Raw genomic sequence first — 13,804 nt, forward strand, 5'->3', positions numbered from 1 at the left:
ACTCTTGTAGTACTTCATAGCAAAATATTAAGGACAAAAATAGAAAATTAATATAAACTTGGAACTACAAACCAAAGTTTATTTTTAGCCAGACTCTGCTGAAGGAGAAAAGAATTGTGTCCTTATTTTAGCTGCAAATCTAGCATTTTTCATCATTGAAAGCCACATCTTGGAGAAAAACTATGTTATAGATTTAATTTAAATGTAATCATTGTTCAGTTGATCCATATAAGTGAGTGTGAGGATGTTTGTGTCCAAAGTAATAACATTTCTAGCACTAAACTGTTTTATTAGAATATGCCAGTGCTATGCTGATTTTTTTTAAAGAGCAGCCAAAGCAAACTCCTCAACTGAGGAGGATACTAAAAGCAATGTATAGCTCAGTGTAAGAGAAAAATATGATGGTTTGTACTAGGTGAAGTATCAGATGTACCATTTTTCACTCAGTAATGGATTGGTCAGGGATTTTCCTGTGATCAGATGAAAATATTTTAAGGGAGAGAACTATATGCTGTTGTACAGGAACAGCAGCTAGAATGACTTGCTGCACCTGCAGGAGAACACAGTTAGCCTAACTTTCAAACTGGATTTCTTTCTAGACTTCTTTTTCATTTCTAGTGCTGTTGCTTTCAAAACATGCTAGGAGATGGCTCATGGCAGGTATTTCTAAAGCTCTACTTGAAAGTTTCTCCCTCTGCAACAGGACCCTCTAAGTTTAACACACAAAATGAAATAAAATGTAAGCACATTGCTTTAAGTGATGAGGCATTTTTATGGGGATACACTAGAAGTTTTTGAGTCACTAGTATCAGAATTTTAGTGAACAATAGGGGGTGAACGGCTTTCAAGACCATGTTCTGCATGTTCTGAACCTTTTCAAACTTCCTCTTGACATATCAGCTCTAAAGTGGAATTATTTCAGACATTATGGAGCTATCGTATTACTTTTCCACAGTTTTTGACCATGTGACTGATCCCATTAACTGGACAGAAGTTGATGAAGCAATTTGTAAAACCAGGACTGACCTGGCTGCTTCCTGGCTTTATTAGAAAGAGTTATGAAACAGTTCAGCAATGAACCAAATGAACTGCAAACTCCAGGTAAGACTCTTAGGAGACTGCATCACTTACCTTGTCTGAATATGAAAATTGTTTGTGGTCCCAGTATGTTCATAGTCATGGACGGCAGCTGCAAAGATCATTGCTAAAATTTCCAGTTCTGTGAGCCAGTGCTGATAAATGAAAAACATAGTCACACTGTCAATAATAGCCTAACTCAGATTAAATCCTACAGTACTGAAAATGTTTTACCTTCAATGCATTATCTTCAACTTAAATAAACATTCCTCTTACTCCAGATAACCATATATCCATAACACTTCAGTACTATATGACAAAATAAGTCCTTGTACTTATGATTTCTCTGAGACCAAGTTAACATCCTGACGGTCACTAGCAAAGTAAATATTTGCAGCCAAAAATATAAGAAGTTATCAAAAGAATTACACAGTTCACTTTGCAACTCCTTTGAGTATCTACTCTGTTAGCTCACATGAGGCACTTGCCAAATTACAGTATATTAATCTAAAAAAGTCTTATATGAAGTTTAGGTTATAATTTGTCTTTTAGTAAATTATATATATAGTTAATTATAAGTTGAAGGTACAAAATTAGTATTATCTATATTTTACCAGTATACATAGCACTAAAATTAGGCCCATGGGAGATTTCTCTGTTCTAAATTTGACCGTACTTTGTACTGATGAAAAAAAAATTTAAAAGTGCAGAAGGCTAGTATACAGTTACACAGAACAAAAGGTAATGTAGGTCATGTATACAAAATAATGCAGACCCTGGAGTTTTGAGCCCTTTTATAACTCTTGCTAAATGAGGCTGTTTTGTATAGCACAGCTTGTAAAATAACCTCTGTTATCTTCTTTCAAGTTCTATTTCTTGAATGACAAAAAGTCCTTGAGGAGAAAACTTACTCCATCTAAAGATGGGGGCAGAAAAATCATATGATAATTAACCCCCACAGTCATAGGACTGATTAAGTCAAATGCCAGTCAAGCATTTCCATACATATTTCAGATGGTTTTGGTGTACAAGTAAGCTTCTGTACTAAAGGATCAAAGAATGATCTCAACTTCACACACTCCAATGTGCACATATGAATGTGCATGTGTGTGTGTGAATGGATATGAAATGCATAAGTTGCCAGATGTAGTAAAAGTTGCCAATAGTAGTTCTTCTTTCAAAGAAGAAGAAAGATTCAAGATTCATTAGCAATGTAAGAATAATTAAATAGGTCATTCAGTGACACAATAGGGCCACTGAGGAACAAGTCCTGGCTGTTGGTGAAGCAGTATAGGTTTAGAAAGGTCACAGGCAGAGGAATGAGAATGTACTGTAAGCAGTTCTAAAAATGGAAACAATGACCTTCATCATATTGTGTGTCACAAGAAACCAGGCCATGACCAGTCCTGGCTCTCACAATGTTTTCAACATACCAAACAGAACAGAAACACAGAAAGCGTAATGAAAGCTAAACATAAACTTTTCTTCAAGATGCCTTTTCAAAGGTCAGCTTTTGTAGCAAATAAAATAGTTGCTAGACAATGCATTCATAAGCAGAACATTCTTCACAGACAACATCTATGGGCTACACAGAGACTTCATACAGTAAGAGAGAAGAGCAAGTATTCTACACACACTGGTATAGTCAAAATTCAGATCAGTAATCAAATCAGAGAACCAGAGAACTGCTTTAGCTAAAGGATTTCTAAGGAAGCAGAAAAATACTCTGACAGAGACAGTTAATAAGTGTGTTTTGAAAGGGAGAGGGAAAAACAAGTATCTGGGGGTCTGCAAGACTGAGAAGAGCTGAAACAAGCTTCCCTCCTGAAAGATACTATGTCTTGTGGGTGTCACAGATAAAATAAATTATGTCTTCTATGGAAATATTATGTATTGCTTATATGTAAATAGATACATTTCAACTTATGAGTTCTGTTTGAAACTTTTTTTACAGTGATGGATTAAAAACTGAGCAAGAAATGGAGTCTCACAATGCACTTACTGGCAGTAAAGGCATTTTTTCCTTTACTTTGAGCAATACAGGTACGTGGGAGGAGAAAAGGGATGGTGGGAAGATGATCGATGACTCAAAAGTTCTTTACAAGATGTATTCCCTGGGACTTGGATTCTTAAACCTTTATAAAGATGAAAACTTCATGAATGTAAGCTTGACTTATACATTTCAGTTGCATCATCTGGGATTTAGTCTCTTGGGAAGGTTAATAGACTGTCTGCCATCTGTGATACTTAACATTCTAACACATTGATCTGAGGTGGCTGGATCTTCTTTCTTTAGATAGACAGCAAATTTTGAAAAATATAATGATGATTTTATTTCTTTAACAGCAGCTCTGAATATGTCTTATTCTTCACGAGAAACTCTCGAGGGGCTAGTGGAGAAGCATAAGCTCTGATTAGCCAAATTTTTTTGGCAAATGTGGAAATAGGGCTGTTTTCCAGCTTCCTGTAAAAGGTACAAAACACATGACCTCAACAACAGGAATCATGCAAAAGCTTTCCTAAATCCCAGCTTTTGGAAACATTTGCTTCAGTATGTGTTTCAGAAATAAACAAGGAAGACAGCAACTCTGCAAGATTTGGAGTTAGTATCAGGTCCTTAAGAGAAAATGAAAGCAGAAAAACCTCAAATTGCAAACCAATCTGGAAAAAAAAAAAAAAGAAAAACACCAAAAAACAAACAAATGAAAAAACCCTGGAATTTGATCTAGAATTGCATCATATTTACTCTAATCCAGGTATTAGAAATAGAGAAGAGTTTTAAAAAAGGACTACAATGAACATGTCTGAAAACTGTTGGCTTGAGAAGCAAACTCCAAATTGTTATTGAGTGGGGTACTGGAGGGTTAACCAGGCAACAGGAAAAAAAATCCAGCAAGTTAAATAGAACATTTTCATTATACTGATGCTTTCTCAAATTGCAAGTGACATTTGGGAGAGAAATACTTTGCAAGCTGCAGAATCACTAGGCCCTCTTTCAAACACTGATTTCCATAAATGTTCCTTCTGCCTGGCAAGTACATCTGTTTGAAGGCACTCTTGACTAAGTGGTGTCCTAGTTAGATTTCTTTCCAAGAACTTTCCAGTATCACAGCACCATAGAATCATAGAATGGTTAGGGTTAGAAGGGACCTTAAAGATAATTTAATTCCAATTCTCCCTGCCACAGGCAGAGAAATATCACAATTCAATATCTTAATTTGGCAATTACAATGTGAATTAAACCTGGACTAATTTAATAGAAATATTTTGTAGCAGTGTCGCAACACTAATGAGATTTTGCAGCAGTAAAGTCTAAACTTTTTTGAAAATCATTTTCCAAATCACATCTAAGGCAGTTAGAAGGGTAAGATGCTAATAAGGATAGAAAGGTCTTTCTCACACTCATGTGCATGCAGTGAAATAGCAGATATTCAAATATGAAACAGATTTCTTTATTCAGTGTTCAGAGATACACAAAGTGTCTTTCAAAGTGGTTTAAGCAACAGCTAAATGTCCCAAAATTACTAGGACAGTTCTGGAAGTTGGAACTTTGTCCTGGCATCACAAGAAATATCTGAATATTATTGGTTTTTTGAAGGGCAGAGGGGCAGATACAATGGGCCAGAGGGATGTTTATAATATAAAACAAAAGGATTTTCCTCCTGGTAAGATCCAAGTGTATGCCTGCAACAAAGACATGGCTCACATCACTTAACTCTTGCAATTAATCTAATATCCTCAAGGATTTTCCTTTACTAATATATTCTTTTGATAGATATTTTGTATACAACAACTTTGGTTTGGACTCCTCTTGGCAAGAGCTGTCTAGCCTCTTCAGTCTGATATGGAAGTGCTTTCTCAAGAAAACTCAATCTGAAAAGGAATCTTGGCTGGTGAAGACTCCAGGCTTCATTTAAGTAGTATTAGAGTTAAAATATAGCTTTAAACACTTACAAGAAAAATGCTTCCTTCAAACAGTAGAATAAAAACGTGCAATGCCTGGGGACCTTTCCTTGCCCACCCTGAAGCCAAGGGCATTTTAAGTGAGAAAAGGCTTAACATAAGTGTTTGACTGTTATTTATTGTGTATATATAGGAGCAAAACCATCCAGAGTCTGTTCTAAATTTTTTCTATCCAAAGTCTTCTGGAACTGTTTCACAGCTCTGCAAACAGAAATCAGACACTATTTCTTCCCAGCTGTTTGGTTTGTTGTCTGTTCTTTGGTTTGCTGGGGTTTTTTTAACAACTGCATTCACAGTAAAGACAAATTATCAAAAAGCCATTGACAGCAATCTCCATTTTCTTTCAGTCAGTATTTACTTTTGCCTAGCAAGCTGATAGTGAGGAGAACTCCACTGCTGGTATTTAATTTAAGTGTTAAGAAATAAAAATGCTTGCACAGATTCATTTCAGTTCCCAAATAAATGTGATGTTTCAAGGCAAATGCAACAGCCTGCCTACCACAGGCACATAGAGTATGCAAGAGCAGTGCTAAAGAAGGTTAAAAACTGAAAGAAAAAGCAGTTTCAGAGTTTAAGGCCAGGCTGGATGGGGCCTTGAGCAGCCTGGTCTGGAGAAAGGTGTCCTTGCCTATGGCAGGGTGGTTGGAACTGAGTTGTCTTTAAGGTCCCTTCCAACCCAAGCCATTCCATTATATAATTCTAAGCCTGCACTGATTCAGGTGATGATATAATTCTAAGCCTGCACTGATTCAGTACATTTTTCAACAGCCAGGACCTCTGCAGATACTAAAGCTTCCTTGCCTGATCACACCTCCCATGCTCTGATGTGAAAGTAAAAAATTCTCACCTGCCCACTCCTGCAAATCTATCTCATTAAATATGATATAAAATACCTAAATCCAGGCGATGAAAAGCAAACAGGATTTAAAGATTATTTTTTTCTTCCTTTTTCCCTCTGCATTAAGAGAAGTTCAGCCTGGACGAACTGTTAAAATGAAATAAAGTTCACAGCCTGAACAGCAGTTCTTGAATCTCTCTCTGCAAAAATTTTCAACTGAGCTTTTTCCATTAGAAAAGAAACATGTGCACATTTATTCAAAACAGCAGAGTCTGAGAAAAGAAATTGAATTTCACAATACTTCTTACCATGATGCCAGTGTGAATCATTATGTAATGCACAGTTTGAGTAACATCAGCTGCATGGATCAAATTGTGATAGGGATTTTTGTATTTGCTGTAACCAACTTCAAGAGCTTCAGCAAAAGAAATAAGATTGGGAACAGGGATCTACAGACAAGAAAACATTAAAATAATTGTTTTTTTCCTGTAACAGCTGCAAAGCCAAGCGTGCAATAAATGAATCACAAATAATATACCATGGGATCTACTGGGCAAACAATAAAAGTTTAAAATGTAAAGGTCTGATATCATACATGAACCAGTGAGTCTCCACATAAATTCTGTAGATGTTGTATCTCTCTTCATACACCATGCACAAGGCACTGCAGAGCTATTAACCAAATGGTTTTCAAGGCATGTCTGTCTGCACCAGGGATGCAGAGGTTACATGTATAACACAGGCATGACAGATGGGAGTCTAAAACTAGGATTATCTCCTTTTCTTCACCACTTTTACCTTGCTTGAGACAAGGTTTGCTTTAACGTCACAGTACAACTTCCCTTCCTCCAGACAATGTATGAACTACAGGTACTTTCTGGTCCCACTTATTTTTGCATTGTGCTGGTTTTGGCAGGGATAGAGTTAATTTCCTTCATAGCAGCTGGTATGGGCCAATATTTTGGATTTGTGCGGTAAACAGAGCTGATAATGCCAGGATGTTTGAGTTACTGCTGAGCAGTGACTGCACAGAGTCCAGGCCTTTTCTGCTCCCCATCCCAGCCCCCTGGGGAGCCTGGGGTGCACAAGAAGGTGGGAAGGGACACAGCTGGGACAGCTGGCGCTGCTGACCAGGGGACAATGCTCCACACGGCCTCATGGTCTGCAGCCCCGGGCTGGGGGAGCCTGGCTGGGCACTGCGGCCTGGGCACTGCCTGGGCAGCACTCAGCTGCTGCTGCTGAGCGATTGCTTTCATTTGCAGCCTTTCTTCTTGGATTTGATTCCTCTCTTAAATATTAATTTTCTATATTATTATTATCACTATCATTATTAAACTGTACATATCTCAACCCACAAGTTTTCTCACTTTTACGCCTCCAATTCTCTTTCCCCCATCCTTCTGGGGAGAGGAATGAGCAAGTGAGTGGCAGTGTGGTGCTTATTTGCTGCCTAGGGATAAACCACTTCACCCATTTAATGAAATTACATATCCCTTAATAATTTTTTATTTATTTAAAAAACCTGAAACATAAACAATGGGACTGAGAATGGGCTTAAGCCCACTCTGCCAGTAGCATTGCGTACTTCATGTCTGTGTTATAATGGTGGTCTTGGTGTGGTTCTGACTTCAAGCAAATAAAGCCTGCTGGGAAAAGATGGGTTGCCAGCCTAAAATTAAAATATTCAAGAAACTTCAGGATGAGACATCCTCTTCAAAAGGATCACAGAGTTTTTGCAGTGAAGAGATTTTGAAACTATAAGAAAACTTTCATTCGGTACTATAACAATAAATTTATCATTTTGATTCATTTTTTTATATCAGCTTTTCAAAGATGGCTATAAGGACTCCAAATTGTATTGAAAAAACCCTACAAACACCTTGGAAAAGCAATTTTTCTCTTTATATATCCCCCAGCTTGTTCAAGAGAGGAAGGTTCAGCTGAATCCCCTGCAGAGTGATGATCAACAGCATGATCCAGACCATGAAAAAAATATTTAGGACTAACTATGGTCTTAAGCCTTTTTGGTAATTTTTGGTCTTTAAAGGTGGGACACTGGTTCAGACCTGCTGAGTTAATAGCCTGTATACATAATCTATTTATGTAAACAAATGACATGGCAAGGGTCTACATCGCTTTCCATTTTTTGAGTTGCAGAAAAATTTGCATGTCCTGGTTGAAGTTTCATTTGGTAGAACAATCGGCATTTTGCAATATTTCATTTGCCATATTCTTTGAAATTCTACACTGCATCATACAATACAAAACATTCCGATGCTGGTTTTCTTGTATTTTAAACTTGACACATGTGTTTTTGCATCCATACTTTTATTTGTGCTTAGTTACTGACCTTGAAACGGCTCAAAAGGTCGTATCGGGTTAACAGCTCATACATCATAAATTTCAGACTGTGCTCTCCACTTGCTTCATTAAGGGCAAATACATCAAAAGACCACTTATCAACATCCTGTAGATGAAAAGGAAAACAACAAAAAATAAAAACCCATTACATTTCTATCCATTTGGCTAGTTTGTAGAGGGAAGAGGGAGAATTTGGTGGTTTTATTACCCAACTCTTTCAAATTCCTAATGTAGATAACATATTAATGGCTACTACAATATTGATGATGAAAACAATTGTGTCAGTTATGAATAAAATACTTGCAACATGACCAAGGCCATTTGCATGCCTTGAATCAAACTTCCAAGTTTAACTTTCTCAGTACAAATTGTCTGTACAACCTCATGGAGCTACTCTGAATACCACCCTTCAAATAGGCTATTATGCAATGCCATTAACACTGATGTCATTAAACATAAGCAATTTGAGAATAATATAATTGTTTGGCTTTCAGGGGAAAAGTGGAGGTACTTAATTCTCAAGAAATCTCAGTTTGTAATTGCATTCATAGACATAGGAACTCAGCTTACTAGAAAAGATCATATTTTGGCTGAACTAGAGTAATACTTTAAATATACAGCAAATACTGTACTTGTTCCATAAGCTTCAGCTTCTTTTGTTAGCTCTATTCCAATACTATCTCCTTTTTCTTGCCTAAAAAGGAAACAAATGCTGCTGTCTGAGACGCTGATTATGATACCACTGGGAGCTGATAAAACTGTCTCACATTTCTACAAGAACTTCTATACAAATTTCATTCTATTACTCTAATAGGATCCAAATGAAGTCAGAATTAATCAGAATCATATGTTATTTCTGAATTTTTAACTATTCATTTCTCTGTACTTTGTGCTCAGTTCTGTAGTACTAACTATGGCTAGGGTACGTTCAGTAGAAAAATATTAATTTGACCCTATAAGTCACTAAACAAAAGCGCAAATACATTCAAATTCCACAATGATTAAAATTCTTTCACCTTAAATGTGACTATCACTTCTGCTGGATAAGCCAAACCAACCATGCTTGAAGTTTTCCGGTACATCCTGAAAGAACAAAAAAAATATTAAGAAATAGCTCTTCTTTAAAACTATACTGGAACAATTTATCTTTTTTTAATTTTTCTTTCAGAGTTTGTGAAGTAACATGAATCTATTTAAGGGTTTGACCCCAAAGATTTATGTAATCTTTTATGAAGTTATGAGACAAACCCCTTTGCAAGTATATTACTCTTTAATATTAGAACAGCCATTGGTACGATTTAGTGTAGAAGTTACAAAGACATTGAATTCATCCCCAGAATTTTCCAAGGCTTAGGAAATTTTACAAATTAGAGGTTTCATCTGGAATTCTGTAGAGAAAAATGAAGTGGTTGCAGAAAATGAAGCATAAATTCTGGCTGAAAGATTTGCTCCAGGTTCATCCCATCATTTAAAGGATGGTAGACACTGTAGTTAAATGCAGTGACAAGTGCTTGCAGTAACAAGAAAAAAAAGCTCTCACCTTTCTACAAAAATCCCAGCCTGTACAGCGTGCACAATGCTTCGGAATTTGGGCTTTTCCTCAGGCCTCCTCTTCACTATTCCCATTTCCCTCGTGAATGTAGAAGCTAACCAGTCCCGCACTTCCAGCGGGACCGAATCCGACTGGATGTCAGAGAGTTCATCTTCAGTGTCCAAAAGTTTCCTACAAAAAAATAGTACAAGGTAACCAACAAGACCTCGGACCTAACAAGAGGAGTACTCGCAGGTGAACAGCTAAAAAACTTGATTTAAGAGGAGCTGAGGTTGACTGTAGGACCAACTCAGCACATCACAAAATGTCTTCTCAGGCAGATGGACTGACACCAAGGGGAAGCTGTGCACAGCAGATATCATCTCTCTCTCCCACTGCCCAGGTTCCAGAAGGTAAAAGACAATAAAATGCAATTTATTCAACTGAAGACAAGAAAAGATTTTTCTACTAAGTTGTCAGAGCAGTGGTGGATTGAAGAGTAATCAATGAGCTGTAAAATCCCAAGACCACCTCTAAAACAGTAACTGACAGAACTGCCAGCTATAAGTGAGAGCACCATTAGTCTATTGATCTGTACTCCAAAATGTACAAGTGTTTTGATACTTAGAAACAGAAGTAAATGATGCTACATAGCAATGATGCAGTGTGCATGTCAGTGAACGCCCTGTACACATGCTATTGCAGCACAATAAAAGCATTCAAGAGAATTAATTTCTTTACTGAAGAGAATTAACTCCTTCTATGTAGAGATCTGTATTCCTATTGAAGGCAGGGTAACAAAGTCATACCAGTAAAGATATTATACAAGATTGGATTGCAAGTCAGCTTTCACACTTGTTGGCAGTTCAAAAAGCTAGAAAAGTTATATATAGTTCTTGCAAAACAGAAGAAGTATTAAAAAGAAAATTCACTTCAACAAAAGTGAGTTAGAGGTCATCAGTTTACTTAGAAGAAACTTTTAACTAAATACTCTCTTTAAACAGACTCAATACTTCCGTTCCACACTTCTATAAATCTTTTTCTTGCAGTTATTTGCCCTTATCACTCAGAGTGCTGGGGTTTCCAGGTAACAAATCCCTTATTTTGTCTGATATCAATTTTCCTTTCATTCAGTTATGCAAGAAACCCCAGAGTTAGGGTGACCTGAATATATACACAGCATGCCACCTTTTCAAAATATTTTCTTTAAAGTGGTATGAATTGAATTGCAGGCATTATTTGATTACATAGGTCTATTTCTCTTGTGCTGCCTTTCTGAAACATGGATGAATAAGGAAAGCCTGAGTGCGGTGTAGTTCAGTTCAAAGAATCTCCACATAAATTTAATCCTATCTGAGGGATTATAGTAATAGGAAACATGTCAGAAGAATCATTTTAATTATTGGTGAACTGTGAGCATAGCATATTTGTGCTCAGTTTCAGCAGCCCATCTGGTTGACAGTATATTTTCTGAGATTCTTCAACTGGGGTCTAAAAATTATAAATGCACCCCTTGTCCTTCCCTGGTTTACTGAAAGAACAGAAGAAAAATTCTTCTTTTTCAGAGACATGGAATTATCAGACTAGGAAGGCTCCTTAAAATGGAGTACAAGAAGAGCAGAATGAACAAGGATTATGAAATTTTCTGGCAGTGGGACAACAGCCAAAAATCAGAAACTTAATTTGGAAGAGAAGGACTTGTGTGGAGGAAAGGAGTTGGGCAAATTATCTTGCAAAACTGAACCAAGGCTGAGACTGGCCAAAGGTCAAAGGCTACAAATTGGCTTTATTGCCTACACTAAAACCTATGTTATAGTCCACTCTAATCCATACTAGTCTAACACAGTCATTAAATATTCCTGGAGAAATCAGTACATTTATATTTCTCAGGAATATTTGACATTTGATATGTTTTTTGTATAACAAGGAAAAAATCTTACAATCCCTAAAACATATTTTTGTAACTATTGCAACTTTTATTCAAATGAGATGCAAATATTCCTGCAATTAGAGGGCCATGGGCATTAGGCTACCTCAGAGCTTGCAGCCAGGATATTCCACATCACCTGTGCAGCAGGAAGCAGGGCTCTACATCAGTTTGCTATGATGAGATGCAGATCTAAATTTGGGATCTGAGCTCTGCAGATATGAGCCACTGGAGTACAAATTAAGACTAGCAAAACACACTGCAGTCTCTCTAATCTTTTTAACCATTCATCTATAAAGTAGAAGAACTATTCAGTCTGTAAATGACAGTAAGCAGGAGTTACTTCATGAAGATGGAACAAAGAAAGTAGTATTTGAAATAAGTGTTCATTTATCTGTAATTTTCATGAGGCCACTGCTCTCTGATGAGAGATGGCTGAATAACTTGCCAGGGAAGAGAGAGTTTCAGTGGCTCTACTTCTAACTTAAACATCAAGAAAAGCAACTGCAACACAGAATTAATTTGCAAGCACAAAATCTTATAGATCCCTCATCACATAAGATTAATAACTTCTCAAAAAGGATTAGTTTCTTTCAGGTGCCTAATTGAAACAACATTTAAGGAGAGGAAACAAAGGCTAGTCATTCATCTCACTCAAACCCATTCTAGCATTTTATGCCTTTGAAAAAAAAGATGAAGATCAAATAAAATCAAATGACAGGTTCAAAACAAAGGCATACATTCAAAGTACTTAACTTCCTATGAAATATTACAGGGTTTTTGCAAGATTTTTCAACCTAACTTGTAATTATAAATTGTAAACTGTAATATAATTTTGTGACATTTCAAAACATTTAAACTGCCACATAGGTTCAGAAATTTCATGGAAAAATTAATGGAAGAAGTAATAGACATGTGGCTATAGCTGTCAAACAGAAGCCTTTGGTTTACTAAGTATTTGGAATGGAGTGACTACAAGGCCCATTACCTCATCCTCCTAATCAACCAACCTGAAGATCAGAGATTGTGGGCACTTTAAAGCTAGATAGTTGTTCCATAATCAGTCTTAAGTAAAACTGTGCTGAGATGAATTTCATTGAACCAGGAGGTATGAACTCAAATATTCCAATTGAATTACATAATTATACTAATAGATGCCGAGGCACACATTTTAATTTTTCTTCCATAAAGCAAAGGAACACCTTAAAATGCTAAAAAAACAAAACAACAAAAAGAGCTCTACTAAAATGTGCCACAGAAAATACTTTTTTTCCCAACACATAATCAGAATTTCAGGGTTGCATACACTTATTTTGCTCATATATCATCAGCCTGTTAAGTAGATGCAATACGAGGAAGAGATATGCGTGGGAAGGAGAGGGGGAGGCTTGGGTTATTTAATTCTATTCATTCCATGAGTAGAACTTTCATTGACAGTTGTGGGAATAAGACATGGCCCTTGGCATTTCAGCTTAGCAATCAATTAATACTGCAGTCATAGTAACTAATAACCTGATCTTCTTGTCGCAGTAATGTGTTTTTTGCCAAGAATAATTTTTCAAAATTCAAGTAGTGATAATTTCTAGCTCTCTTTTCATTTAATCAGAATTTTAAATATAGTAATGCACTAGTCAGAAGTGTATTTCTTTTCCCTTAGGAATATATCAGATGTACTATGGAGGAGAAGAAAGAAAAGAAAATGAAAAAAATTAAAATTAGATAATGGCTATGGGGAAAAAAATTCCATCTTTGTTGATCAGTCATGCTGCCTAACAGAGGTAGTGGAAGATTTCCAGAGAAGAGGTTGAGAAGGTGGTACTAGCTCTTTGCTCTAATTACTGAATTAATCAAGCCCTTAAGAGTGAATTAAAGTCCTCTCCTATGTCTAGAATGCAGGAGAATTTACAGTCTAAATAGTCAGTTCACATTTTTACCAATTATTTACTTCTATTATCTCCCTATCTTCCTGAATAAGTATGAATCAATATATTCAATCAATATTTCCATCCTCTATAGTCCATTACAACTTCTACTCACATCCACTAAAAGGTTCTCTTGACTCCCAGTAAGGATAAACAAACTGCAAAAATGAATGAGGAGCATTTTA

The 13,804-nt window shown here is 36.5% G+C and overlaps 1 protein-coding gene across 1 annotated transcript in view; it reads right to left on the minus strand.

Moving 5' to 3' along the window:
• Positions 1–13,804, minus strand: part of PDE1A (phosphodiesterase 1A) — a 157,035-nt gene that overhangs the window by 40,861 nt on the left and 102,370 nt on the right. Inside the window, exons 5-9 of the mRNA XM_031056685.1 lie at positions 9,780–9,962; positions 9,256–9,322; positions 8,229–8,345; positions 6,187–6,327; positions 1,132–1,232 (exon numbers count right to left, since the gene is read on the minus strand). Of these exons, the coding sequence (XP_030912545.1) occupies positions 1,132–1,232; positions 6,187–6,327; positions 8,229–8,345; positions 9,256–9,322; positions 9,780–9,962 (609 nt within the window). The remainder of the gene's footprint in view (positions 1–1,131; positions 1,233–6,186; positions 6,328–8,228; positions 8,346–9,255; positions 9,323–9,779; positions 9,963–13,804) is intronic.

The sequence above is a fragment of the Geospiza fortis genome, unplaced genomic scaffold (assembly GCF_000277835.1).
Source record: "Geospiza fortis unplaced genomic scaffold, GeoFor_1.0 scaffold112, whole genome shotgun sequence".
Lineage (NCBI taxonomy): Eukaryota > Metazoa > Chordata > Aves > Passeriformes > Thraupidae > Geospiza > Geospiza fortis.